The following is a 27,464-nucleotide window of genomic DNA, read 5'->3' on the forward strand; positions in this document are numbered from 1 at the left end:
AGGGATGTCCGACTGCTGGTTTAGGCTTGATCCCTGGCAGTCAGACATCCCCTGAGGGGTCACAGATTTCAAGAGTTCACAGACCAGGCTGAACTTCAGGCCTCTAGTTTCTTAATATTTCTTGACTGTTGAAGTGCTGCAAGAAACCGATGAGGCTTCTAGGTTGTGCTTCCCATGACGCATAAACACTTGTGTGAAGTGTTCACTTGTTGAATAAAAAATGTGGTTGGATGGGACGGAGTTGTTCTACCTGGAAATAAGAGACTTGACTAGGAGGTGTCGCCATGGCCAGTCCCAGAGCAATGGTTTTTGGTAAGTGGTTTAATTTTTTGACTTTGTAAACGTGGGGTGAGAAATGGGTATGCACTACAAAGTTAAGAGAGTGGCATGAGCGTCGCTGACTAAGTAATGCTGGTAGTCTGCTGTGGGGAGTGTGGAATTTGGCATCAGAATATCTGAATGTGACTAAAACCCTGCAGGACAGCAGGACCTTACACAGTCATTTCACGCCTCTGGACCTCAACCTTTACATCTGTGAAATGAAAACTATGATAAAACCTGCCAAGATGCCAACATGTAATGTTTAAAACCAATAACTGAGAAGTAGCAGTATTAATACATTGTCTTAAAATACCGAGATAATTATCAGATGAAATAATTTAAAGCGTGGGAACTATTTGCCTCTGAAGAGCAGGGCCGAGGGCTACGAAGGGCTGAGAAGGCTGTTGTTTCCACTGTGAGCCTTTTAATGCTGCATCAGCGAGCTCCTGCTGTGTACAAGCAACAACTCTATTTTAGTTAAACCTGAGTTTAGAGCGAGACGCCACGCTCTGCAAACGGGCAATGCACCCACCGGCTGCACCAACACAGCGGGTCACATCCTGCGGGTGCTGTGGGTGGATCGGACCGGCCACTCGGGGCGGGATTTCGTGAGGACACGTGAGTCCACGGGATTCTCGCGGTGATGGCGCTTCCAATTGGAACCCTATCAGGACGCAGACAGGCAGCCCATTCCTGTGGCTCTTTAAGGTGAGATCGGCCGGCCGGATGTGACGTAACGCGATGCGAGAGGCGTGCGTCTGCGCAGTGATAGGAGGCCCGGCGGCGTGCGTCTGCGCAGTGCGGAGCTGAGGGCCCTCATAGGGCGGCGTGCGTGCGTGCTCCCGTGCGTCCCGTTTAGTCCGGTTCCGGTCCTGTGGTTCCGGTGCAGAAGTGCTGCGGAACGGGAGACGGGCTCGTGGCTGCGGGAGGAGAGGCGAGGTGCGGGTCGGGGCCTGGGGCGCTTGGCGCTTGCGCAGGCCGTGGCGCTGCGGGTGGCGAGAGGGCGCCTGCCCCCCCCCCCCCCCCCCCCGGGCTGGACCGTCCCGCGCCGCCGGGGCGGGGCCTCGGGAGGAAGCACCCCCAGACGGGCCTCGGATTTCGCCGCCTGAGCACCGCGCGGCCCTCTAGGATAAGGAGATAGACTTTCCGCTGCCAGCGCGGCAGCAGCGCTAAAACTTCCAAAATTGTGTGCATAGCATCCCCCAGTTTGGGAGTAGTTAATGCTGTGTTTGTTGCAATCGTTATAAAATAGTCTGTTTTGCACGGACAACAAACTTTCCGGCAAAAGAAGGGGCTAAAACCTATCCAGACCCTGGGGGAGCCGCTGTCAATGAATGATCTAGTCGGGTTGCGTGTAGTGAGGGGATTCCCATCCTTCGCCGTCGTAAAAAACCTGTGTTCAAATATTTAAACTGTTAACCCCCGCACCCCCGCCCCCGCCCCGAATTTTTAGTACAGTTACTGGAACTAAAGAAAAAAAATCCCCTCCGAAAATTTCATAGGTCAGTTGCTAAAGACTGTGGATTTAGTGTCTTGCCCAGGCCGTGGCTTTAGTCATTTCTGTGTAAAAGAAACGTGCTGCAAAGAGAGAAAACTCTGCGTTGTGTGAAATGCAAGGCCCATGCCCTTGTGTTTCGGAAAACTCCATTTGCAATATGTTACTAGAAGTTGGGTTTTTAAAAACATGGTCAGAGAAACGAAATACGAACCTGGGTGAGCAACCGTACTGTGTTTTCATCTCAGAAAACACAGCAGTTGAAATCCTGGGCAAACCAATATTAATCAAAAATGCTTCTTTTCATATTCCGTTGTGTTCGCCTGTCAGAACTGTTTCCCCGAGAGGCTCGCCTAAAAATGTTCCGAAACTTTAAAATGGTGGCTCTTCCAGGATCGCGGTAAAAGATTGTTAAATACCTTTCCTTTTATTCTTTAAATCAAGTCTTTAAAAATACAGCGTAAAAATGGCTTCAAAAAGGGCGCTGGTCATCCTGGCCAAAGGAGCAGAGGAGATGGAGACGGTCATCCCCGTGGATGTCATGCGGCGAGCTGGCGTAAGTCCCTCCCCCTTTTAAAATCCTGGTTTGACGTTTAAAAGTCATTCCGAATAAAACAGTATTCAACTGTGTGAAATATTTCAGACATAACAGACTGCAGAGTAATTACCTGTTTATCCAATATCTACACTTAATACTTGTTAACAGTTTGCCCTGTTTCCGTCAGAGCATTTCTTGAAGAACCAATGCTTTAATAAAGAGAGAGAACATTGCAAAGCACTCTGTGAATTTCCCCAACGCTATTCCCCTTGCAACCCAGAGATAACGTAGCCTTAGACTGTAGTTCTCACCTTGCTTCTCTGTGTTACGTACCTATGTATGTGGTCTGTGACCATTGTGAATCCGTAAATAGCATTTACTCAGTGCTAGGTATCATTCTAAGCCAGTGGTTCTCAACCTTCCAAATGCCGAGACCCCTTAATACAGTTCCTCATGTTGTGGTGACCCCCAGTTTCATTGTTACAAATTGAACACAATTAAAGCATAGTGATTAATCACCAAAACAATATGTAATTATACATGTGTTTTCCGGTGGTCTTAGGCGACCCCTGTGAAAGGGTCGTTGGACCCCCAAAGGGGCCGCGACCCACAGGTTGAGAACCGCTGCTCTAGAGGGTTGTCTCACGGCATCACAATATTGCCATGTTCTCCCACAGGCCTCCTGGCGCAAACGTGTGGAAGGTTTCCCAGGCTGGGTGCCTGAAAGTGAACTTGGTGGGCGGAAGGACCCGCCCCTCGTTGGTGTTCCTAGATTTTGTTAAATGACTCCAAGTTCCAGCCCACCAGCCGTGTAGGAAAATCCCCATTTTCCCCGACCCAGCTCTTGGTATTGTCAACTTGGTAAATCTTTGCAAGATTAAGCGGCCTTTCCTCGTTTTCATGGCAACAGTGACTCGCACGGTGGGTTAGTGATAGAACGACCATAGGATTTACCTCCCGAACCAGAACGCCGGCGGGAGAAAGGGCGCTGACCGGACGGCACTGGGCGCATCTGGACCAGCCCCGTCCCAGGCAGACAGGACGGACCTCGTTATTCATCGCATTTCGCCGATGTATTAGCTTGAAGCCAGCGTGGTTTTGTTGCCCATTTTCCTGTCAATTATTTTAAAACCCAGGGCAGCTATGCAGTTGTGACTCCGTTTCAGTGTTAACTATCACGATGACCTCTTTCTCGTAGATTAAGGTCACCGTTGCGGGTTTGGCTGGAAAGGACCCGGTACAGTGCAGCCGAGATGTTGTTATCTGTCCTGATGCCAGCCTGGAAGACGCCAGAAAAGAGGTTCGTTCTCCGTCCTTGAAACTCCTCCTCCCTCTGGCTTCTTGATCGGTTTCTTGAGTCCGTCTAAGGCTGCTGTTAGCACAGACTTGTTTTAGGAAAGTTACTTTGCTTGAATATCTTCCCCCCATCTGCTCTGTAGGGGGAGGACTTTGCCTTTTTCCATCGTGTTGCTGGCAGTTCCTGGTCCTTCCTGTACCCAGTAGGTGGCTGGGTGGGCAGGTGGATGGAGGGGACACTTGCAGGCAGCAGTGTCCTGGCTTCCACGGGCAGCCCTGCCTCCTGATACAACTTTGTCACTTGATAAAAGAGAATCAGCTGCCATGTTCCCATTCACTTCCGAGCCTTTATTCGAAAGCCACTCTACCTTTCCTTGTGCAGTGAAACAGAAGTAGTTGTGTGATTCATTTTGCGTGGACAATTCATCCCTGGTCAGTGGTTGGCTTAAGGGAGGACGAGGAGTTCCCCTTCAGTTGTGTCACTTTTTCAGTGTCTTTAGAAATGTGGTTCGTAATCTTAGGCGTGACCCGCACTACTGGGCTCTGTCAGAGCTGAGGTCTCTCAGGAGTGTGCATGCACGTGTGCAGATACCTTTGCACACCCTTTCCTGGCTGCAGGCTTGCCCGGCCCGTGTGCCAGCCGGAGACCCCTTAGCCCCCCAGCCGCCCAGGGCCGCCCAAGGCTCAGGTAACCAGGGCCAGCCAAGACTTGCACTGCCGGCAGTGGCAGCAGCAGAGGTATGATGGGGCATGGCCTTTCCCTGATCACCGGGTTGCCTCCTGCCCCTGGGGGCTCCTGGGCTGTGAGAGCGGGCAGGCCTGACTGAGGAACCACCCCCTCCAGTGCATGAATTTTCATGCACCGGGCCTCTAGTTTACATACGTATGTTGAAACTTTCTAAGTAGCATCTTACAAGTGAGAGTTGAAGTACATATTCCTTCTCTTTTTTCAGCCTGTTGTGTTTTAGAACAGTTGTTACCTTTTGTGTCCATGTGTGGGCCAGTTCAATATCTAAAAGGAGTAAAAGAGAATCTATACTTCACATATTTTCTTTTTAGTGTTTAATTTTACTTGGTTTTAAAACAACAGTGGGATGTTAATAGTATCTAAAAGTAATTCTAAATAACAGATGTTGCTCTGAATATGGACTACATTGTCATTTTGTAATTTGCTTAATGACTAAATTTTTAAAACTTTTTTTTAAACATCTGAAAGCATTGTTAAAAAAATTTCCAGTTTGTAATTTTAGCAAATTTGAAATCATTAGATTTCTAGGGTGTTTTGGTGTTTGGGATACTAAAATATTACATTGTATTTCTCCCCCAAGTTTCATTTCTCATAAGGCTAAAAATATTTTTCTTTGCCTGTTACTTAAAATTTGTTTTTCTTTTGACTACACTTCATTACTGTGTACTACATTCTTGTTGAAAAAGAGCTCTTACAGTATAGACATACAGAAAGTTAAAATGTCTCCCTCCCCCCATTCTCTCCCTCCCCCCCTCCCACACTGCTCCCCATTAGCAGTTGGTATCTCCTTGGTCAGTGAGTGTCTGTATACTATACACATGTATGTGGGGGTGCATACACACATACATGCAGTTTTTACAAGAGGGAGGTCATGCTACACCTGCAGTTCTGCAACATGGATGTCCTTTCATGCACAGATTTTCTGCATGTGTTGCTGGTTACAACATGTCATCATAGAGATACACCTTAATTTATTTAACTTTTCAGTGAACAGTTTTTTGCCGTGACCCATATTTAAAATAGGAAAGTGTTATTGACTGTTGCGTCCATGCACATTTCAAATGAAATGTTATTTTTTAAACTGTTACAGGGACCTTATGATGTAGTGGTTCTGCCGGGAGGTAATCTGGGCGCACAGAATTTATGTGAGGTAAGAACTGCGTCAAGAAAGTGTTTCACGTGTGCTGTGTTCTGTTGATTTTGCTGTTACTAAAGTATTTCGGGAAAGGGGCTGTGACTAGAATAGGAACAGGTGAAAGGAACAATTCTATCTTCATGTTAAAAAACCATTTCTAAGGACATATGCTACAGAAGTCAGCTGAGCTGGTGGACAGTAGTTTATGAACACATTTGGTGAGCATAGCCCAGATGTTAGAGCACATTTTCCCCTCTAAGCAGCAAAACAAAAATTTATGTTCTATTCAGGTTAGGCATAGAAGGATAAGAGCTTAGCTGTCTCCTCACCAATCGGGGAGCCGGGGGAGGGCGGCAGGGGCTGGGGCTGCAGCCTGAATGAACAGGGGCAGCCAGGCGCAGGTGAGGAGTCCGCCTGCAGGGAGAGGGGAGGCGCAGCCAGGCTCGGGGAGCAGGCGGGATCAGACAGCGGGGCCGTGGGCCTGTTCCTGACTTCGCATCTGGACACCCAACGCCACACTCCCTCACGCCCAGTTCTTTTCTCCTTGGAGTACATGGGTGTGTGGGGGGGAGAAGAGGGGTCGCTGTGCCCGGGGAAAGCTGTTTGCCTCATCTCCACTTCAAACAGGTTTTTAAAATATATATATATATATAAATGTATTTTTTATTGATTTCAGAGACGAAGGGAGAGGGGGAGAGAGACTGAAACATCAGTGATGAGAGAGAATCACTGGTCGGCTGCTCCTGCACGCCCCCTACTGGGGATGAGCCTGCAGCTCAGGCGTGCACCCCGATCGAGATTGAGCCATGACTGGTTCAAAGGTCAACACTCAACCCCTGAGCCACGCCAGCTGGGCAACTCCAACATCTTTAAGAAAAGGATGCCTTTCTCTTACAATAAGTGCCTCGATTGGGTTTAGGGAGGAATGTAGAAGCATTATGAATTTGATAATTTTTTATTAATCATCTAGAAATACTGTTTAAAAGTAGTTACTAGTAGGTTTAAGATCTTGTGGATTAAGCTAAGATCAGATTCCGCTGAAGTTCCTAGCCACATGCTGGCCGTGGCTTAACGAGAACTCATGTGTTTGCTTTCGGACAGTCTGCTGCCGTGAAGGAGGTCCTGAAGGAACAGCAGGGCCGCAAGGGCCTCATCGCCGCCATCTGCGCAGGTGAGTGCGGGCCCTCCCTCCGCCGGCGTGTCGGACTGGCCCCTGAGCCACGTGCCGGGACCTCGCCTCGTCCCCTTCACAGAGCGTGGGAGCGTCTGGATCGGCGCTCCGGGTTAGGGTGGCGTGAAGGTGGTCATTTCAGAGATGAGTACAGTTGTTCCTTTCTGCCTCCTCGTGCTTTGGTCTGTGTTCCGTGAAACGTGGTGTTTTCTGTGTGTGGTTGACCTCGGAGGAAGACGAGGCCCTCTGGAACTCAGCAAACAGCTTGTTACGGCAGATCTGTCTCCACGCCAGGAAGGACCTCGGCCAGCACCGTCAGCAGGAACCGCCAGCCACAAACAGCAGCCCTGCCCTGCGCCTGCCCCGTGGCTCCGCGGCCTCGGCACTCCCTGCCTGGCCCTCGGTGCTGGTGCGATCTAGCACAGCTCCCTGCCACCTAGTTCAGAGGAAGGTCATTGTGCTTCATAGATGCCCCACAGCTTAGAAACTTAGAAATATTTTTCTTCAATAACATTTTTTTAAGAGGGAGAGGAAGGGAGAGAGAGAGAGAGAAAAACATGGATGAGAGAGAAACATTGCTTGGCTGCCTCCCGCACACCCCCTGTGGGGATCGAGCCTGACTGAGAATCGAGCCGTGACCTCCATCGTGTAATTTTGTCATAGGCGCCTCCCTTGTCATAGGTCTTCATTCAATGCTTGTCAAGAGTGAAGTGAGTGAACGAATGGATGGACTGGATGAAATGGTGCAGTGATGTTTTCTTCGTTACGGTGGACTTTTCACAATCGTAGGCTAGCGATCCTTGGACTCTGTGTTAGAGCCGCGGTGGCCAGCGTTCCTTCAGAGGGTTCGGAAGGTCCGCAGATACTCTGAGGACATCATTTGCCTTTTCCTTCTTGTTCTCGCAGGATGATAGCAGAGTGTGTCGACGTTGTTATTCGGGCTTGGTGTGTGTGCGAGGATTGTGTTGCAGAGTTTCCCAGCTTTCATTTCTAACGGGGCAGTTATTGAGAGAACCCACATGAAAGCTAGCGGGTTCCTAAGGCCTAAATGTTTGAGAACCGCTGTGTGAGAGACCGGACCGGGAGCGGCGGGGACCGCCCCGCAGGCGCTGTCCTTGGCTCCTGCTCAGCACCAGCCTCTTGACCTGCCCTTGGGCACAGGGACTTCCCTGCTGGAGGCCTCCCGTCTGGCAGCCCCGCAGCTGCGCCCGGTTGGGGAGCAAGGCGGAGGCCCGCTTAGCTGTGTAAGGACTTGGTCCCGGTGCCCCAGCCTCGGCCTTAGTGCTCTCGCCAGAGGAGGAGAGGAAACCTTGGGCTGGGGCTGTTCCTGCAGACGCTGCGGAAGTGAACCACATGTCGGTTGTCCTGTGTCTCGGGATAGCAGGGTGATCAACCACATCTGGTTCACTGTTTCCACTCGGGCAGGCCTGAGTGCTTAGGCCTCAGAGTCATTGAAACCGACATTAAAAAGTGACAGCGCTCTAACCGAGGGCTTGTGTTCAGGGTCCTGCCCCACTCCTCTGGGCGCTGCAAACACCGAGAAGTGTGACGAGAAATGAGGTGCTTTAGTGTTGCAGTTACAGATGGGGAGAAGGGGCAGGAGCTTAGTCCCTAACACTGAGTGAGTGAGACAAATTGGAAGGGAGACTATTGTGAAAAGAGAATAAGAGAGATTCGCTCAGGGCGGGGGAAGGGAAAGGAAGCCTGGACCCGAGGGAGCCAGCAGTGGTCCATGCCTGCGTCTGGGTACAATCTCCGGGTCCCCTGGAGGGACTGGGGTGGCCCGGGTGTTCTTCCGTAAATCACCACACGGTGGCACTGCAGGCTTCCTCGGCTGCCCCAGCGGATTCTGTCTGTCCACCCTGCCTCCTGCTCAGAGCTGGTCTCCGCAGTTTGAAGGCATAGTATGTAGTTAGTGGGTAGTAGTAGCTCATTTTCCAAATGGGATCTGGAAGCCCAGACAGCAGTAATGATGAGCTTACCATAATGAGTAAGGCAGCAGCAGATTTCTACACTCAGCTGTCACATAAACGTATTGACACATCACTAGGCAGCAATGGTATCATGTGGAAGGAGCAGCCTGAATTCCTGTGTGATCACCCCTCACTGCACGGCCTCTCCTGGGGATTGCTTAACCTAAGATAATGTGGGTCATGACTCCTTATTTTCTTAAAGTATTACAAAATAAGATAAAGGGTCATTCGTGAGTTCATCAAAATAAAAAAATGAGTGACAATTATGCAGTTTTTATAGACTTTTAAAACATGCTGCCATACATAGCTGTCTCACACTGAGGATAAAAGTAAGGTGGAGAGAGACATCAAATACATTTGAGGCTTTAAAAAAATATATATATATATATATACATATATATATATATATATATATATATATATATATATGATTGAGTTTTTACAGAGAGGAAGGGAGAGGGATAGAGAGTTAGAAGCATCGATCAGCTGCCTCCTGCACACTCCCAACTGGGGATGTGCCCACAACCAAGGTACATGCCCTTGACCGGCATCGAACCTGGGACCTTTCAGTCCTCAGGCCGACGCTCTAGCCACTGAGCCAAACCGGTCAGGGCTGTTTGAGGCTTTTGATTGCAGAGGTGAAGTCGGGACTGGGTCTGACGCTGACACCTGGCGTTGGCAGAAGCTTGGTAATTCCGTGTTTGTTTGATCTTCCTTCGGAGCAGCTGTGGTCGAGGAGCCTGCTGGTTGGTTATGTAACTGCTTTCTGCTGGGATTCATGTTGCAAAAGGAAAGGGCAGTAAGAGCGGGGGCTCGGGCTGCTGCGACTCGAGCGTGTGGACTGTCCTGGGCCTGAGCCACATGTCCTGGGCCTGAAGCATGTTGTTCTCGGTGTGACGAGAGGGCTTAGGAAGTTTTTTGTGTGTGTGTGTCTTAGAGAAAAAAGGTAGGATAACTAACTTTAAAGAGTTTTTAAGATCATACAACGTGGTTTAAAATCTTTTTGGTTTTAGTCCTTATTTGAGGAACCTGATACAAAATCTGCTTGGGATTGTCCATATCAGTGAAGTTGACATATCAGTGAACACATTTTGATGAATTTCATTTTAAGAGGGAAGAGATAGAGCAGTGGTTCTCAACCTGTGGGTCGTGACCCCTTTGGCAGTTGAACGACCCTTTCACAGGGGTCGCCTAAGACCATCCTGCATATGAGATATTTACATGACGATTCATAACAGTAGCAACATTACAGTAATGAAGTAGCAACGAAAATAATTTTATGGTTGGGTCACAACATGAGGAACTGTATTTAAAGGGCCAGAAGGTTGAGAACCACTGATATAGATCACAAATCGACATTTGTTTGTGGTTCTTCTCTTAAGTAGCTGTAATAAGCATTAGTGCCTTCATATCTCAGACTCGCAGACATTTCACAGGAATCTCCTCCAGGGCCGGATGGTGTTCCATTCATTTTAATAACCTTACTAGTACACCTGGTCTGTTGGGATGGAGAGATGGATGAGTGCAGATTTTTTTAGATTCAAGTGAAAAAATAAAAGTGCTCTGTAAAACAGCAGTGAGGCCCGGAAGCTCGCAGAGTACCAGTTGCCTTTACTGTGTAACTAAAGTTTTCATTTGTCAAGAGGATGAACTTGCTTTTTCGGACGACAAGGGTCTCCCCACTCTTGTACCCCTGACATGCCCACCGCCTGTTCCTTGAGGTGGGGCCACAGTCTGTTTACCTTTGTGTTCTTTGGGTGTCAAGGTGAGTCTTTGATGAAGTGGTTTTTGACATTTTTTGAATTTGTGCACTTGCCAGAAGTGCTCAGTAGATGGTTTATTATAAACACTAGAGGCCCAGTGCACAACATTCGTGCACAGGTAGGGTCCCTAGGCCTGGCCAGCGATCAGGGCCTATCTGTGGGCAATCGGGGGCCCCTGCTGGCACCTGCCTTGGCCAGCCTGGCCCGCCAACTGGCGGGCAATCGGGAGGCAGCGCTGGCCTGCTCATCAGCTGGCCCTGCCCCCTCTTCACTCCCCCCATTGCCCCATTGCTGCTGCAGGTCCACCTCCTTCTGCAGGAGGTGATGGGGGGGCGTGGCACCGGCCCTCTTGCCAGCGGGCCCGCCCCCTGCTGTTGCCCACTCGCTGGCTAGCCCTGCAGCCAGTCGCCTCCCTCTGCGTGGCAACCGGCAGGGCAATCAGGGGGGGCCCCCTGCTGGGACCTGCCTTGGCTGGCCTGGGCCTGCGGGCTGGGGGCAGCTCCTGTGTTGAGCATCTGCCCCTAGTGGTCAGTGTGTGTCATAGTGACCGGTCATTCTGCCGTTCAGTAGATTTGCTTATTAGGCTTTTATTATATAGGAAGATACTTTACCTCTCGTACTAACAAGTGTATAACTTCAGAATCATAAGTATATTTTAGGTAAGAGCCTCCTGCTTTTGAAGAATATTTTTGCTGCTGCAATTTTTAAGACATGTTTTTTTCAATACACTTAAATCTTTTTTATTAATCTTTTTAGGTCCTACAGCTCTGTTGGCTCATGAAATAGGTTTTGGAAGCAAAGTTACAACACACCCACTGGCTAAAGACAAAATGATGAATGGGAGTAAGTATATGCTTATATTTTAAGGTACAAACAGACCTCAAAAAGCTGCAGTTTAGCATCATTTCCCACCGGTGTGATCTGTCTGTAGCGGCTGCCTGTGGGTCGAGGGTGCTGTGCTCCTCGCTTTCCCTGCAGGTGTTTTCATCAGAGAGATGGTGCTGACGGGGCAGCGGCCTGGGCGGGGCGGCTCCTGCGGTGACAAGCCAGGTCAACTAGTGTTTTTACCAAATACTTTGCCAGTGGCCTGAGGGTGAATCTTAAACCCGGGCAGCAGTTTCAGAAAGTGCCCTTTTGCCCAAGGTCCAGAGTAAAGCGAACGTTGCCTCCTCCGTCAGCCTCCTCCGTCAGCGAGGCCTGGTGGCAGGCCGTGTCCTGGGGTGACCCGTTTCTTTTGTAGTATCAGCTGAACATGTCACCTTTATTCGTTTATGTTCACGAGAGGAATTTCTTTTCATGGTGAGAAAGCACACAGGACGGGAGGGTGAAGTGAATGCCTGTTTCTCCTCTAACTGCTCAGAGTTTCGTGTGTGCCTCTAGAACATTCTCTCCAAATGCTCATTATCCTTTGTAGTTTAATATTTTTACTCAAATGAGAGCTACTGTGTCTGTTGTCCTGCAGCTGGCTTTTTAAGACTAACATCGTCTTACATATTTTTTTGTTATTTATCAAAAATTTCTTTAATTCTCTTGAGTGGCTTCTTATTTGGAGGCTGCAGAAGGAGCATGGCATTGCCTGTCCTCCAGGAGTTACCTGCTCGCAGAGACACCTCCATCAGATTTAAAGCACAAGGTGTACCATTAACAGCAACACCGTGCGACCAGGCCCTGAATGGCCAACCACATCCTGATCGGTGCTTCCTTGGTGCCAGGGGCTGCCTCTCACGGTGCATTCAGAGCAGCAGCCCGGAGTGTCTTTCGTAGACAGGTGGTGTCTCCTCTGCCGTCTGTGCCTGGCGTGCATGTGACAGACGCAGAGACCCTGAACTTGCAAAGAGAAAGAAAAGTCACATCTGTGTGGGTCATTGCAAGAGAATCAGAAGTTTCCAGCCCTAACCAAATGCGGTTCACCTGGCATTCACCTAGTGTGGCAGCTGAGTTTAAAACCCCAACCAGCAAACATCAGTGAATAAACAGACAAAACAAAATAGGATCAAAAGCTGATTTGAAGGTGACTGTGCAGCTGATCCATTGTTGTGTAAATGTGTGTGTTCCCCATGTCCCGCGTGGTTCAGGGTTTGGGATCTGGAAGAGGGGCCGCGCACAAATGAAAGAGACGAGACAAGTAATAAATTGGAAATTGGGGGCCAGGCGAGAGCCCATCCCAAGAGGAAGGACTCCGCTGGTGCTCAGGCCTCGCCATCCTTTTGTTCAGTTTGGGATCCACCCATAGCCCTTAGGCAGGCAGGTCCCAGTAACAGGCAGACAATCTTATCGGTAAGGACTGACATGACTCTCTGGTGGGGAAGTTGCTTCAGCTGCCATTGTCTCCACTAAACAGTGGGTGCGCAGCCCTGACCTTTGCCAGGGCTCAGGGGTCACCAGCCTCCGGGCTCCTTGTCCACACCTCTGGGCCAGTGAAGACAATGGGCGGCTTCCCACACATTGTCGCCCCTCTCGGCCTGCTCTGGGCTTATATTCTGAACTAAAACAAAGGACAACAGCGAACATCCCTTACAGCAAAGTAAGCATTTCTCATTATATTGCTGTTTTTTAGAATAAATAGGCTTATTTTTGAGAGCACTTTCAGGTTCACAGCAAAATCAAGCAGAAAGTAGAGTTTCCGTGGACTTGCTGCCCCCACACGCAGTCTCCCTCACCACCAGCTTCCTTTCCCGTGGACTTGCTGCCCCCACACGCAGTCTCCCTCACCACCAGCTTCCTTTCCTGCACCAGGTGGGACACTTGTCACAGTCGATGAACTGCCATCCACACGCTGTCGGCACTGTAGGAATTTAATTTCCTTTGCGGCAATGAGGAGGTTTGGGAGGGTTGAAGAGCCGAATCGGGCTTCCTGGAGTAGTTAGGATTTACTAGAAAGAAGATGTCCACACAGCACGTGGCCTGAAGGCGTGTCTGTTGTTTCTGCTTTGGTGAAGCCACCAGAGCATGAAGAGTGGTGGGGGCAGGAGAAGCGAGATGGGAAACTCAGGCCTTCACAAGGCCCGGCCACTGGTATCATCTCGGAGCCTCACCGTCCCCGGTGCCCAGCAGGCGGGCGTCGCCATCTCTTTCCCGATGAGATGGGCTCAGAGAGGCCAGGCCCGAGCTCGGCAGGCCTGCGACTAGTGGGTGAGCCCTGGTGTAGGAACAGCGTTTGGGGTCAGAGCGTTCTGAGGCGGGGAGCTGGATTACTTCCTGGGGTCCCCCTGGGCGAGGCCCTCCTGCTGGGCATCACCGGGAACTTACTAGATCAGTGCAAGGTTTTTTATTCAAATAAGCAATCCCATCCGAGGGGCAAAGCGGTTCCATTTCTCACTTTTTAAAATGTGTGGCTTGGATTCTTTTCAGTTCTCACTTGTCCATTACTTTAGAAGCATCCGAATGCTGGTCACTGGTGAGGAGCAGGTCTCAGCCAGGCGACCACTCCCTGCGACTGGGCAGGCTCTAACCCAGCCGTGGGCAAACTACGGCCCGCGGGCCTGATCCACCCGTTTGAAATGAATAAAACTAAAAAAAAAAAAAAAAAAGACCGTACCCTTTTATGTAATGCTGTTTACTTTGAATTTATATTAGTTCACACAAACACTCCATCCATGCTTTTGTTCTGCCCTCCGGTCCAGTTTAAGGACCCATTGTGGCCCTCGAGTCAAAAAGTTTGCCCACCCCTGGTCTAACCTCTCTGAGCGTTTCCTCCTCTTGTCACCTGAGGGTAACAGTGGCACCTGCCTCAGGGTTGTTGATGGTTCAGCGAGTTAACGTGTTTAACACGCTAGGAACACTGCCCGGCTGCCCCGTGTGGAGGAGGGTGAGCTGGGGCAGGCCCCTCCCCGCCACTGTCTAGTAATAGGGCCCCCCTCTGTACTGGGGATCGGCCCCATTGTGTTCCCACACTAGATGTGATCCCCGATCCCTAGCGCGCAGGGGTCGGCGACTTTTCCTTGAAGGTCAAACTGGAAATGTTTCAGGCTTTCCGCGACTTGGGGGTGCGTGGGCGCCGTGTTAGTGGCCTCCCCAGGTGCTTTTTCTCTGACAAGGCTTCTGGCTTTAGGGCGTTTGCTGAAAGCAAAGGAAAGGAGGCCTGTGCCAGATGGATAGTGAGGTGTGGGTTTGACAAGCACCACGTCGGGGTCAGCTGACTGGCTCTCCGCGGGCATCCCTTGCTAGTGAGCGGGTGTGCGCTGTTGTCCCCCTCGACGCCACTAGGGGGCGGGAGTGGATCAGGGCGGGCCGTCGGCTCTTCCTGGTTGAATTTTGAGAAGCTCCGTGGAACATGTTTAAACATCTTTAACCAGTTAGGGGTGTTCGTTATATTTCACTTGTAAAGAGAGTGTTAAGTGACCCAATTAGGACTGTGCCTCCCGCTGCCCAGTCCCGGCGGCTGTGGGAGACCCGGCTCAGCCGGTTTTCTGGGTCAGCGTTGGAAATGCTCTCGGCCTGCGTAGGCATCAGTACAGGAGGCTGGGCTACAGAACCCCTCACACCAGAGGCCTCTGACGCTGCAGTCGTGTCACTAGGAGGGTTTTTGATGTACGGTGTTCAGTCATTTCAGTAGGTCTCTAGATTTTAAAATATATATATTTTTAATTGATTTCAGAGAGGAAGGGAGAGGGAGAGGAAAATAGAAACATCAATGATGAGAGAGAATCATTGTTTGGATGCCTCCTGCACGCCTCCCAATGGGGATGGAGCCCACAACCTGGGCATGTGCCCTGACTGGGAATTGAATTGTGACCTCCTGGTTCATAGGTTGACCTTCAACCACTGAGCCATGCTGGTTGGGCTATTTTTTTTAAATCCTCACCTGAGGATATGTTTTTATTAATTTTTAGAGAGAGCAACACCGATTGGTTGCCTCTTGTATGTGCTGACTGGGGATCGAACCTGTAACCTTTTGGTGTCCAGGTGACGCTCCAACCAGCTGAGCCATGTCCTGAGGAAATGACGCGAAGTTGCCACAGGTGGTGTGACCCACGTTGGAAGGACAGGAGCCGCAGTGCGTGGCTTCTGAAGCCCGTCGTGATGACAGCTGCGTGCTTCTGCGTTCGGGGCATTAGGTGGCTGCTGTGCGAGTCACTGAACAGGCTTTTCCTGGGCCGCCTCCTGCTCTGGGCCAGGGCTGGGGGGGCGGGGCGGGGGGGGCAGAAGGGTGTGTGCTGGGCCTGCTCCAGCCGCAGAGGCAGGATGCGGCCGGAGCTCAGAGGGGCCCCTCGCAGCACAGCCCTCCCTCCGTCTGTCACTCGTGTCCCTCGTCGCTGGGGCCACCGCCACCCACCCCGTTGCCCGGGACAGACAGCCGGCGCCGTCTTTGATGCCTCTCTGTCCCGTTCTTCACTAGGTTCTGACGTTTTATCGCTAAGCGAACCTCAGACCTTCATTTCCTCTTCGTGGCCCGCTCCCCACCTGGGCGGCGGGTTCTTTCCTGTCCCTCTGGTTCCTCCAGCTCCGTCCGCGAGGCCAGGCCCAGCGAGGCCTTGCGCCCCGAGAGCGGTTCTGTCCTCCTCGGGTGCTGGCGGGCGTTGGCGAAGGCTCTCGAGGGAGGGAGCTGGCGAGGCTCTGCCTTGCCCTGTGGGAAGGTCACCTCTTGGTGCTGAGCAGGCGGGAGGGGGGGGGGGCGGGGGAGCGGCTGAGGGCGATGGGACGGCCCCCGGGAGCCGCTGGGAGGTGTGATGGACAGTGTGACCGGCCGTCTGGGTGGTGCCTCTGGCCTCCTCCCCTGGGTAAGAGGCCACCCTCCCGGCTAAGGAACCCTGGAGGGTTCATGCCCCCGAGCCCCTCGGGAGGGTCTGTGTGGAGGCAGATGGAGGGGCTGGGGGGTCACAGAACGCTGCCTCCTGCATTGGCTCTGCTTCAAGCACCCACAGCTCAGAAGAGCACGTCCAGGCGGCATATTGGGGGGTGGCAGTCCTGAACGCCTACAGCAGTGATGGCGAACCTTTTGAGCTCGGCGTGTCAGCATTTTGAAAAACCCTAACTAACTTCACTCTGGTGCCGTGTCACATATAGAAATTTTTTGATATTTGCAACCATAGTAAAACAAAGACTTAATTTTTTATATTAATTTTATATATTTAAATGCCATTTAACAAAGAAAAATCAACCAAAAAAATGAGTTCGCGTGTCACCTCTAACAGGTGTGTCATAGGTTTGCCATCACTGGCCTACAGTCACACTGGGGGCTGTTCTGCCCTTCAGGTTACAGAACGGACCCGTCAGTATTTGTTGTGTGACAAACGGAGTCATTAGCGTTTATTTTCCTGGGCACTAGGAGGCCGCATGCAGCTGCAGGGAACTTAGTAACTTAGTGTGGCCATTGGTCGGGCCCAGCTGGGCTGTCCCTGCCGGGGCTGGACCCCTTCTCTCGCAGCTCCCGCTGGGCTGGGGAGCTTGGTGCCTGGCTGTGAAGGGCTGGCCAGAGTTAGGTGTTCACTTCCTGTGCTGATCTGAGCCCGGTGATGCGCGTGAGCAGGAACGGAATTGCTGGGCGACGCCCACTGTGCCATGCAGCCCTGCAGGACGTAACCCTTTTATGTTTTCCGCCCAGATCATTACAGCTACTCGGAGAATCGCGTGGAGAAGGACGGCCTGATCCTCACGAGCCGGGGGCCGGGGACCAGCTTCGAGTTCGCCCTGGCGATTGTGGAGGCGCTGAGCGGCAAGGAGGTGGCCGAGCAGGTGAAGGCCCCGCTGGTGCTGAGAGACTAGCCGCGGCCCTGGGAGGGGTCAGGGGCCGCTGGTCCCCCTGCCTCCTTGTGTTTGTGCTGCTGTGTGGGGAAGCCGAGGCGCTGCCCGGGAAGTGGGGCGCCAGGCCTCCTCAGATCCCCCCACACCTGTGTCCCCACATTTCCGAACCTCGATTGCAGAATAAACAGACGTGTAGCAAACTACCAGCTCCTTCTTTCGTCTCCCATCTCTTTTGTGAAACTGAATTCATCCTCAGCTGTGTGAGCAGCGCTTAGCTGTTGCTCAGTGTGAAAGCGAGGGGCAGTGCCACGTGCAGTGCGTGGTTTTAATAAGATTTGCTTGGCTTTCTCCTGCGCCCGGCACGGAGCCTGGGAGGGTCCTTCTGCGGAGAGTGGCCATGGTGTCTTGTGTTAACCAGGTTGCTTTGGGGTCCTGCCCGAGGGTGGGGCTGGATGCCATGGAGCCCAGGGGTGAGAGGTCGGCCCTGTCGGCAGCTCCCTGATCGCGGGAGGGAAGGCCAGTGACTGAGCCAGTTGTGATGTAGTGCAGCCCCCGCATCCCCAGGGATAGGCCCGGTCCTTCCTCGGGGCTTCCACGGGACCCGATGCTCCCGGCCAGCGCGGGGCCAGCTCTGCAGGGAAGATGCGCACCGTGAGGCCGCGCCCTGCGTACCTCCTGCCCTGCTGCGACTGACCTCCTTCACTCCCTTCACTCCATCTCGGTCACCAGTGGGACCGGGGTTTCTGGAGGCCTGTGCGCTGTCCTGGCAGGCTTCTCACCCAGCCAGGGCTTGGGGACCCGCAACCTGTGGCATGTTGGTCAGCGCACAGGGAGCAGCCGACGTCCAGGGGAGGGTGGGCCTGGGACCTCACCTAGGGAACCTGAGGATTGCTTGTTGGTGTGGGACCGCCTACACTACAGTGTGTGTGTGTGTGTGTGTCCTAGACACACACACAATGCACACCCTCACGCATGCGCACGGAACCCCTCTCAGCACGTGTGTGCAGCCAGGACAAGCGCAGACGGGATGGAAGAGGCTGCGATGACTCGTGGCGGCTGCGCGGTGAGGTCGGCTGTAATGGTGGAGCTGGGGACCCAGGCCCTCTTCCCATGCAGAGGGGCCCTCGGCTGGTGAAGAGCTTTATGAGCCGGTGCAGCCTCTGTTTTTCCTTCTCAGGGGACGACTCCCAGCTGTTCACCCCGGGAACCACTCCGCTCCCACGGACGAGGGTAAAACACACGGAGTGGGCGGTGCCCAGACCCGCCAGTCAATCGGCCTTCTCCGCCCGACCCGGCCCAGGTGAGGCCGCTCAGCAGCACCGCCATCCTGGGCTCGGCCCAGGTGCTCTCGCTGCCGGTGCTCTCAGTGCTGGGCCAAGGGCACAGGCAGAGACACGGGCCACGGAAGGCCACCTGGTCACGTGAGAACGACTCCGACACAGGCGTGGAGAGCTGACACTGACTGGTGCTGACGGGAGCCGGCAGCGCCTGCTCTTGTGCTCCGTGACCTGTGCGTGCCGGGCACAGTGCCTGACGCAGGAGCGAGGGGGGCCAGGCCTCCGAAAGCAGCGGTCAGGCCACTGGACAGCGGCACCTGCTCTGCAGCCCAGCACCCGCCAGCCTGTGCCCCCTGTGCCCTCTCTCCCCTCTGACCGCACAGCGTCGGCAAACCTTCTGCAGAGACTGAGATACCCGCCACCTGGGCCCCGCGCCGCCCTCCGGAAGCCCCGGAGCAGCACCGGGCGTGCGGGGCGGTGAGCCGGCTGCGTCTTCACAGAGCGGGCGGCGCGGGCGTGTGCCCTTGGGTGGTCGTCGCGACCCCTGGACCAGAGGCCAGGCAGGTGAGAGCCCTTAAATGGGGACACGTGCAGTCGCACGTCCTGATCAGCGCCGAAGGCCCGGACTGCACGGCGGTGGGCGGGTGGCCAGTCTCGGGTTCGTTCCCTCCGCAGCTCTGCTCGGTGCCCACCGTGTGCCAGCCTCCTGCCTGGGGCGGTAAGCCACCGAGACACCCCGTCTGTCCTCCTAGAGCTTACGTTGTGGGGGAGGGAGAGAGCGAACCTGAGAACAGCGACACCCCGTGAGGACACGTGCAGTGAGCCTCTGCGGAGGGACCACGGGAGTCTGGAGGGAGCTGGTGTGGGGCAGGCAGCCTCGAGGATGCTTCAGCGCCTTCCAGGCAGCGAGATGCAGTGCAAAGGCCCTGGGGCAGGAGTGCTGGGCTGTGAAGGAGCAGCCGGGGCCAGGTGGAGGTGAAGTTGGAGGACAGGGGAGCCCAGGGGGCCCTGACCCTGCTGGGTTCCCGGCTCCCTCCGTCGAGGAGGCCCAGGTGGGTGACTGCAGGCACCTGAGGATGGCAGGGGTCACATAGTGAGAGATGGATAATCCCCGAGTTTCCAGCTTGAACACAAGGTCAGAGGGAGATTCCATGTCCTGAGCTGTGGGGGTGGGGCAGCAGGAGAGGTGGACTTGGAGTTCAGGTGATGCGTTTGAGGCATCTGTCAAGTACACCTGTAATGAGGGAGGGAAAACGCCCTGGCTGGTTTGGTGCAGTGCGAGCTCAGGACCATGGACTGAAGGGTCCTGGGTTCAATTCCGGGCATGTACCTCGGTGGCAGGCTCGATCCCCGGCCCTGACTGGGGCCCGTGTGGGAGGCCAGCAATCGATGTGTCTCTCACATAGATGTTTCTCTGTCTCTCCTCCCTTCCACTCTCCAAAAATCAATGGCAAAATACCCTCAGGTGAGGATCAACAACAACAACAAAGAAAAACGAGACAGGTTGCTGTGAAGCTCAGACATTGCTGACCTCTGAGCCGCGGGTGGTTCAGGGGCGAGCATTTGTAAGCTCCCCATCGCAGGCTGGGGGCCTGCAGCCCTCTGGCTGAGCTCCCCGCATTCCAGAGAGAAGGGCAGGAAGGGGAACTGGGAGATGTCTCTGAATTGCGGTGCCTTCGGGGCAGCCAGAATAGGGTGGGGAAGACAGAAGAGCGCTCCTCCTGGCAGTGTTTGGGGTGGGCTCCAGGCCCCTCCTGGGCCCTCTGACCTGGTCCAGAGTCACGGCTTCAGGTGTGTGGCTACCATTCCAGAGCCTCTTCGTCCCCACCTGCCTGTCTCAGTGCCAAACACGCCTGGCCCTCCTTCTAGGAAGTCCGGGCTGCGGGTGAGGGTGTGCAAACAAGGGAAGTGGGAGTGAAGGGGGAGGGGCTCTGACATTGGGAGCTGGTCTGGGCCCTCCTAGGCCTGCGTGGCCGAGGTCCAGGGACTTGGGGCATCATTCCTGTCCCTTGAGCAGAGCTCTGTGCTCAGCGGTTTGCCCAGGGCCGACTGCAGAGTTAGGGGGAGATGCGTCGTCTAGAAGCCCAGTGCGCAGCCCCCTGGCGGGGAGGAGAAAGTCCTCTTGCCCGACCAGCTCTGGGTGGGCCAGGGCTCTCCCGCCAGGTGCTGGCCAGGGTGCTGTTCTTGGGAAGTGGAAGGTGGAGCCGCCTTCTGCGGGAGCCGTCGTGGCTGTGACTGCGTGTTCTGTGAAAGCGGGATGAATGCAGGTGTCAGGCGCTGGTTTCCCAGGTGGAAGACAGGAGACGGGAGGGGCGGGCTTACTGAGCGCCTGCCTGTACAGATGCCCAGCGAGGCAGCCAGTGTGCTTCACACTTGCCACCGACGGGATCACACGCTGGTCCCGCTGTCCCTGCTTTCTCACTTATTGTATCTTAGCGTTTCTCTGCCAGCGTGTCGTATGCAGACTCACCTGCTCGCCACCTCATTCCACTTCCCAACACCCTCGCACAGGGCCAGGGCCACCCACGTAAAAAGAAAAGCCCTGGTCCCCAGCCGGCAGGAACCTGTGCTGTCAGGCTGTCCCACGGGACTAAGGCCACAGTGGGGGGATGTACGTCCATGACCTGACACCTCAGTGAAAAGCATCGTCTCCATGTAGCAGCTGTACCATCTTCCAGCCTGGTTATGGCTTCTACACTCTAGGGCAGCGATTTCCTTCCTTTTTTTTTTTTTAGAAAAGCAAGAATTTATTGACCACAGCAAAAACATAGGACAGTGAAACAAGGACCAGTGCTCTCCTGGTTGCAAGTCTCCTGGGGTCCCTTAGAGGCTGGGGTGTGTGCCTGTGGATGAGGGGGGGACGGAATGGCTCCGAGTGCTGGGGCAGGAGCCCAGGGCAGCGATTTTCTACCAGCTGCGCCGTAAGCGCTTGTAAACCAGGCGGCCCCTGACTGCTTGTCAGGGCACGGACCCTTTTCCCTTCGACTGTCCAATAAAACCGTGGCAACAGCCAGCACAGCAGTAGCTGTCTGGTGTGAATGAATCAACATGACCCTTATTTTTGGGGTATAGGTGGTGACAATGTAATGTTTCTGGGTGTGATTAGGTCATGTGGCCCTGAGATGGAAAAGGTTGGAAACCGCTGGCCTGGGGAGTTGGCTCCCTAAGGAAGGAGGACGTTCAGTTTTCCTGCAGAATCATCTCACAGTTTTTGGGTTTGTCTTTTTTTATAGAAAACCCCCTGCTTTGCCCTAAGAAAGGGGCCTGCCCCAGGAGCCATAGCGGTCAGGGCCACTCACTCCCCTGCCTTGTTTTAGCCACACGCATGGGATCGGAGGCCGTGAGGGGAGAGGGGACAGGAAGGGCCACGGGAACCCCCGTTTGCATCTGGGCGGGACACCCCCCGCTTGCTCCCGGCCTGGCTCCTTCGGGACCGGCCCTCTCCCCAGGCTCCAGGGCCTGGCTCTCCTGGGACCGCGCCAATCACACCCACCTAACACCCGGCATAACCCCCCTCGTGGGTTCCCTGCACGGACCGTCCACAGCGCCTCCCCTGCATCGGTGAACACTGGGGTCATTCCCGGTGTTTGAAATGTTTCTCCAGGGCGCATCACCCTCGTGTTTCACTGTCGTAGCGACAGGGTTTTGTTGTGTTTTTAAAATATTTTTTTATAGATTTTTAGAGAGAGAGGAAGAGAGAGGGAGAGAGAGAGAGAAACATTGATGAGAGAAGAACATCATCCATCAGCTGCCTCCTGCACGGCCCCCGCGAGGGGTTGAACCTACAACCGAGGCTCGTGCCCTTGACCAGGATCGAACCCGGGACCCTTCGGTCTGCAGGCCGACGCTGTGTCCGGGGGCCAAGCCGGCCGGGGCATTTCAGGGCTCTTAACCATGCTTGTTTCACGGACCCTTTGCCACAGGAGGGAAGCCTCTGGATGCCTTAGAGTAGCATTTTAAGAGATAAAATACAATGCAGAGGGTTACAGGGAAACCAATGGTATTGGAAGGTGGTTTTCAAAATATTAGAAAAACCCAAGTTTATGGTAAAGCAATCCGTTGTCCCCCCTCCAGTAAGTGGTCACATGCAGCCACTGGACTAATGACCGCCACCATTTGAACGGCGATGAGCGTAAGTGACGTTCCGCGGCTTCGGCAGCAAGTTGGATGTGACGGCGAGAACCCGTGTCCCCGGATGAAGTCGCAGGGGCCGCTGCTACTCCGGCTCAGGTCCTTCCTGATGGACGACACAGCCAAGTCTCAGTCGGAGGCCAGTGAAGGGAAGACGGGGGTGCTTCCCCTTCACGTTCACAGGCCCCTGAGCAACGCCAGGCGCCCCGTGAGGAGCCCTGCCCCGGGAAATGCCAGCCCTCTTCCCGAGTGGGAGCAGGGCTCCTCACCCGGGAGCCCCGAGGGAGAATGGCCGCCGTCCCCCTCCCGGCGCACTAGCCGTCGCCCCGCGTTTTCATGGCGGCCCGTGCGGTGGGCGTGAGCTGCGCCTGCATTTTCCTGTGCCTCACGGAGCGTCTCGTCCTGTGGCTTCTTGTTCTGTGTAATAACGGCCTGTTACTCATTTATCGGTGGTTGTGATTTTTGTCTTTGATTCGAAGGAATTCTTCATATGTTCTGGATATTCATCACTACTATTTTTTTTAATATATTTTAGTGATTTTTTACAGAGAGGAAGAGAGAGGGATAGAGAGTTAGAAACATCGATGAGAGAAACATCGATCAGCTGCCTCCTGCACACCCCCCACTGGGAATATGCCTGCAACCAAGGTGCATGCCCTTGACCGGAATCGAACCTGGGACCCTTGAGTCCACAGGCCGACGCTCTATCCACTGAGCCAAACCAGTCAGGGCCCTACTATTTTTAAAGAGATGTTTTTATTGATTTCAGAGAAAGGAAGGGAGGGAGGTAGAAACGTCGGTGAGGAGAGAGCATCGGCTCCCGTCGGCGGCTTTTTCCTCTGACGACGGCCGCCGCCCCCGCTTCTTGGCGTGCCCCGTGGATTTTGATCGGGTCCCTAAGCTGAGGGATGGCGCCCAGTATACACTGGTTTTCCCTCTTCCTCTGAAAAGTGATGGCTTTTGCTCTGGAAGGCGGTTCCGTTCCCAGCAGGTCGCCGTGGCCTTGCGGCGGCTCAGTTCTAGGACCTGTGAGGGCAGGTTTATGTCAGTGTTGCCCTCAATCTGGGATGTGGTCCTCGCTTCTAACACCTGGCCCTTTTCTCCGTGGTTGGTGCCCAGTGGTTAGAGCTTCGGCCCACGCATCGAAAGGTTTCGGGTTGGATTCCCGGTCAAGGTCAGGTAATGGGGTCGCAGGTTAGATCCCTGGGCCAGGTGGAGGCGCGTGCAGGAGGCGATCAGTGGATGTGTCTCACATCCGTATTTCTCCCTCTCTCTCTCTCCATCCCTCCTCCCTTACACTCTCTCTGAAAAGCAATGGAAACAATATCCTCAGGTGAGGATTAACAAAATAAAACAGTAACACGTGGCCCTTCTGGGGTGTTCGCAGAAAGCCCAAGCGGCTCACCCAGCGGCTCTCACTTGGCCGGACTTGAGTTCCAGTCTCTGGCGGCAGCTGAGCAGCTGCTGCCGTCTCTGCTCGGTGCTTTGGCCCCTGGGTCTCACTTTCCACGCAGCCCCTTGGAGGTGCGCCCTGTCCATGCACCGAGGAGGGTGCAGCGGAGGACGTCAGGGGATTTGTACACAGACTGCAGGGCGGCGCCCCCAGGGCCGGCCCTCCCGCAAGGCCCAGCTCCTCTCGCACCCTGAAGTGCCGCGTCTGCTTCTCAGCCCATTGGACGGCCGCCTCCTGCCTGCATTGTCTCTGGGTGCTGGGAGGATGGAGGAGGTGCTGGGGGAGACTGGCCACACCTGGATGCCCCTTGTTTCCGTCGCCACAGGGCGCTGCTTGCCCTCCGGGACCTTCACAGAGCTCCCCTTTGTCCTCTGCTTATCACGGCGCAGGCGGGATGGGCAGTGTGACCACGTTTCTGTGCTGTTACCTGACGTGGAACTTACCCTGAATCTTCAGTGGACACGTAATATCAATCCAGAGCACCCAGAACCGATCAGCCCTAGCCTCTCCCCCAATGGACAGAAACCTGGGTCTGCTCTCCCCGCCCCTCAGCTCCTGGCAGCTGGGCTCTCAGGTCTCTGTGGTTAGTCACTTGTTAATTTGCATAAACAATTGTGGAGCCGCCACTGTAAGGTGCTCAGGGCTGGTCAGCTGCCATAGATTCCAGATGACTTTTACCTTTTCTTCATATTTACTGGCCTTTCTTTGCCATTAATAGCCTGTGTTTGTCTCATGGGTGAAATTTTCTGTCTACTCTTGAAGGATTACTTCTTTTTATTGATTGATTTTTTTTGAGAGAGAGAGAGGGGGAGAGAGAAAGAGACATCGACTTGTTGTTCTACTTACTTAGACATTCATTGCTTGGTCCTTGTATGTGCTCCGGGCGGGGGTCGAACCTGCAACCTTGGCCTATCAGGACGACGCTCCAACCATCCAACCCCCCCCCCCCCCCACGAGGGCTCTGAGTTCCACTGGGGCATCTGTCTGTGAAATGTTCCCAGGGGTGCTGGTCTCTGTTTATTGAGTGTTTTGTTTTTCTTGGTCTTTGTTTTCCTCCAATGTTTTGTGATTTAAAATTTTGTGCCCATATCTGTGTTTCAAAATCCCCAAGAGGCTGGCAGAGGAAGGACCTTGCTTCTGGCCAGAGTGCCCTCGAGTCGGGGGCTCTCCCTCTCACCTGGCAGCTTCCTGCCACCCGGGGCCTTGCTGGGTCTCGGGCCCCAGCGCTCTGGCCGCTCTGGCCACAGGCACAGCCCAGGGAGGCAGCCTTGGGGGGGGGGGGGGGGAGTGAGCTCTGAATGGGTCTCCAGGTAGTCACGTGACCGCCGCCCCAGGCTGTGTCCTGTTTCATTTCCATAAACAGAGCTTTCTCAGAACTCTGGAACCGAGTTCGCAGAAGGCATCTCCGTGACTGTGCCAGCCTCTTCCTTTGATGATTCGATTTCTCCATCAAACCACCTGCCTGCTCTGTGCCTTCATGAATTCCCGCAAGGGTCCCAGGCGCCCAGACATTTCTTTGCTTTTTTTCCTTATAGATTGATTCTGAGTTTCAGGACATACTTGGCCGGGCGGCAGGGGCCCGCATGCGCGAGGCTATGGCCGATGGGCTCCCCGTAGCTCTGCCAGTCACGTCGCTGGCTGTGACCTGCACACCAGCAGGCCGGCCCCACTCTGAACCAGGCGGCTCGCCTGGCCTGAGGTTCAGAGTTAAGGAAAACGACCTGCCTGCATCAGCGTTGGTAACCGGACAAGGAGTGGAAAACGCAGCCCCCGAATTGGCATAAACTTTTCCTTGAATGTCCCACCTGAAGCCAGTTGTGGGGCAGCGAGGTGATAACCGATTCCAGGAAAACCGAAGCGGCTTCTTCTCAGTCGGGCACACACGGATTCTGTGCAGCTCAGGGTGTGATTCAGAACGAAGTGAGAAGTTCAGAGGTGGAATGGGCATTTGGGTGGGGATGAAGCCAGGGCCGACTGGCATGCATGCCGGTGGAGGGTCACGCCGCTTCTGGCCCATAAAGCTGCCCAGAGAGCTCTGGGCAGAACTGTCCTTGGGGATTGGGAAGGCGCCGGATCCTTAGGGTCCGACCGATGAACACTGTGCGCCAGGGGCAGCGGTCTGCAGACGGGCACTGCGGGTTTCAGAACGAGCATTTCAGCCTAAGCCGATTCTCTACGAGATCCTTATCCGCGAGCAGATGACCGGGCGTCTACTTCTTCAGGTTCAAGTGTGTGGATTCTTGCCAAGGGAACATCTGCACTGATTCAGCGTCCTCTCCGCTTGGGGGGGGTGGAGGTGGGATGTGTAGCTTCGAAAACAAAAACAACAGCAGGTTCCTGGCTGCTGCCCTCGAAGCCTCCCACGCAGCTGATTACCGACAGGCTCAGCCGCTGCGGCTCCCACGGGCAGCCTCCGGCCCCACGTCCCTCGCGGGCTCGGTCCCAGCGACAGTGGCTTTCTCCCCCGGCTCCGGGCAGGCGTCCTTTCCTTTAAATGATGACATCACCCAGCTGTCGTTCCCTCCACCGCAAACGGCCCGTTCTTGATAACTTGGTGGCTGTTAATCATTACACACCGTGAGCAGGTTAAATCCGCCCAAGTCCCATCACACCAGACCCTCGCCGGCCCAGGCGACGCTGCGCGCAGCTCCGCCGCGGAGCCAGGCAGGACGCCCGCACCGAGTGCGGAGCAGGTGGAAAGTTGAGATGAAATTTCCAAAAAGGTAGGGCTGGGAACGTTGATGGGGAGATAAAACTGTGGCAATGCTCTGAAAAGAAAGAACAGCCTGTGAAATGGACTCTTGTTGTCTTTGGAATGTGGTCATTATCATGTGGATGGCCGTGACGCACGGGCTGGGCGCCGCCCCCGGCGGGCGTGCGGGCAGGGAACCGGGCCCCAGCCATATCTCCGGTCGTGGGGCATGTGAGCTGGCCACCCGGGCTCCGCGGCCCCAGACGTGTAATTAGAGGCTCCGGGCCCGGGTGATGCGCAGACAAGTCTTATCACGCGTCTGGGCTGCCGTGGGTGCACGTTCCCTCCGTGGCGCGGGTGGGCCGGGCTCCGCGCCCGCCCGATCCCGGGGAACCGTCCAAAGGTTCTGCCCAGCCAGGGACTTGCATCGATTTCTCAGCAGAAAACCACGCGGAGGACACTGGCAAGGCCAACCGGGTCTTGGCACATAGGACACGCGGCTTCCTGCGCCCCAGGCGTGCCGCCCGGAGGAGAGACACTCACCGGCCTTTCACAAGAAGGGCGTGTCCTCGGGGCGGGCGGCTCCGGGCTGGCCCCGCCCACTGCAAAGTGAAACACGCAGCAGGCCTGTGGTTAGTTAAGATGTTTGACGTGGATCCAAGTTATTTCCAAGGAATGAAGGTGGTGCCTGTGTCCAGAAGGACTCGGCCACGGAGACCGACACATACTCTCCCGGGCCTGGCCCCTCCCACTGGCCTTTTTACGTCGGGCGGGGGAAGGAGCTGCA

General features: G+C 54.4%; 1 protein-coding gene and 1 long non-coding RNA gene across 2 annotated transcripts; one reads left to right on the forward strand and one right to left on the reverse strand.

Annotated features, from left to right (window-relative positions):
• Positions 1-1,106: 1,106 nt before the first annotated feature.
• PARK7 (Parkinsonism associated deglycase) lies at positions 1,107-17,338 on the forward strand. The gene is made up of 7 exons (XM_036351048.1): positions 1,107-1,260; positions 2,261-2,372; positions 3,553-3,654; positions 5,489-5,548; positions 6,635-6,704; positions 11,197-11,283; positions 16,985-17,338. Exons 2-7 carry the CDS (start codon positions 2,283-2,285, stop codon positions 17,143-17,145), a joined length of 570 nt encoding a protein of 189 aa, XP_036206941.1. The 5' UTR covers positions 1,107-1,260; positions 2,261-2,282; the 3' UTR covers positions 17,146-17,338.
• A 5,931-nt stretch (positions 17,339-23,269) lies between these two features.
• LOC118677230 lies at positions 23,270-27,109 on the reverse strand. Its single transcript, XR_004974352.1, has 2 exons — positions 24,832-27,109; positions 23,270-23,558 (listed from the first exon to the last, which is right to left on the reverse strand). It is a non-coding gene; the product is annotated as an uncharacterized LOC118677230 (long non-coding RNA).
• Between the last annotated feature and the right edge of the window lie 355 nt (positions 27,110-27,464).

Source organism: Myotis myotis, unplaced genomic scaffold (genome assembly GCF_014108235.1).
Source record: "Myotis myotis isolate mMyoMyo1 unplaced genomic scaffold, mMyoMyo1.p scaffold_m19_p_2, whole genome shotgun sequence".
Classification (NCBI taxonomy): Eukaryota; Metazoa; Chordata; class Mammalia; order Chiroptera; family Vespertilionidae; genus Myotis; species Myotis myotis.

Excerpts from the sequence above, each read along its gene's own strand:
- PARK7 (XM_036351048.1), top strand. The coding sequence starts at position 2,283 with ATGGCTTCAAAAAGGGCGCTGGTCATCCTGGCCAAAGGAGCAGAGGAG. Across the intron at positions 2,373-3,552 it reads ATGTCATGCGGCGAGCTGGC|ATTAAGGTCACCGTTGCGGG; the intron begins GTAAGTCCCTCC and ends TCTTTCTCGTAG. Across the intron at positions 6,705-11,196 it reads CATCGCCGCCATCTGCGCAG|GTCCTACAGCTCTGTTGGCT; the intron begins GTGAGTGCGGGC and ends TAATCTTTTTAG.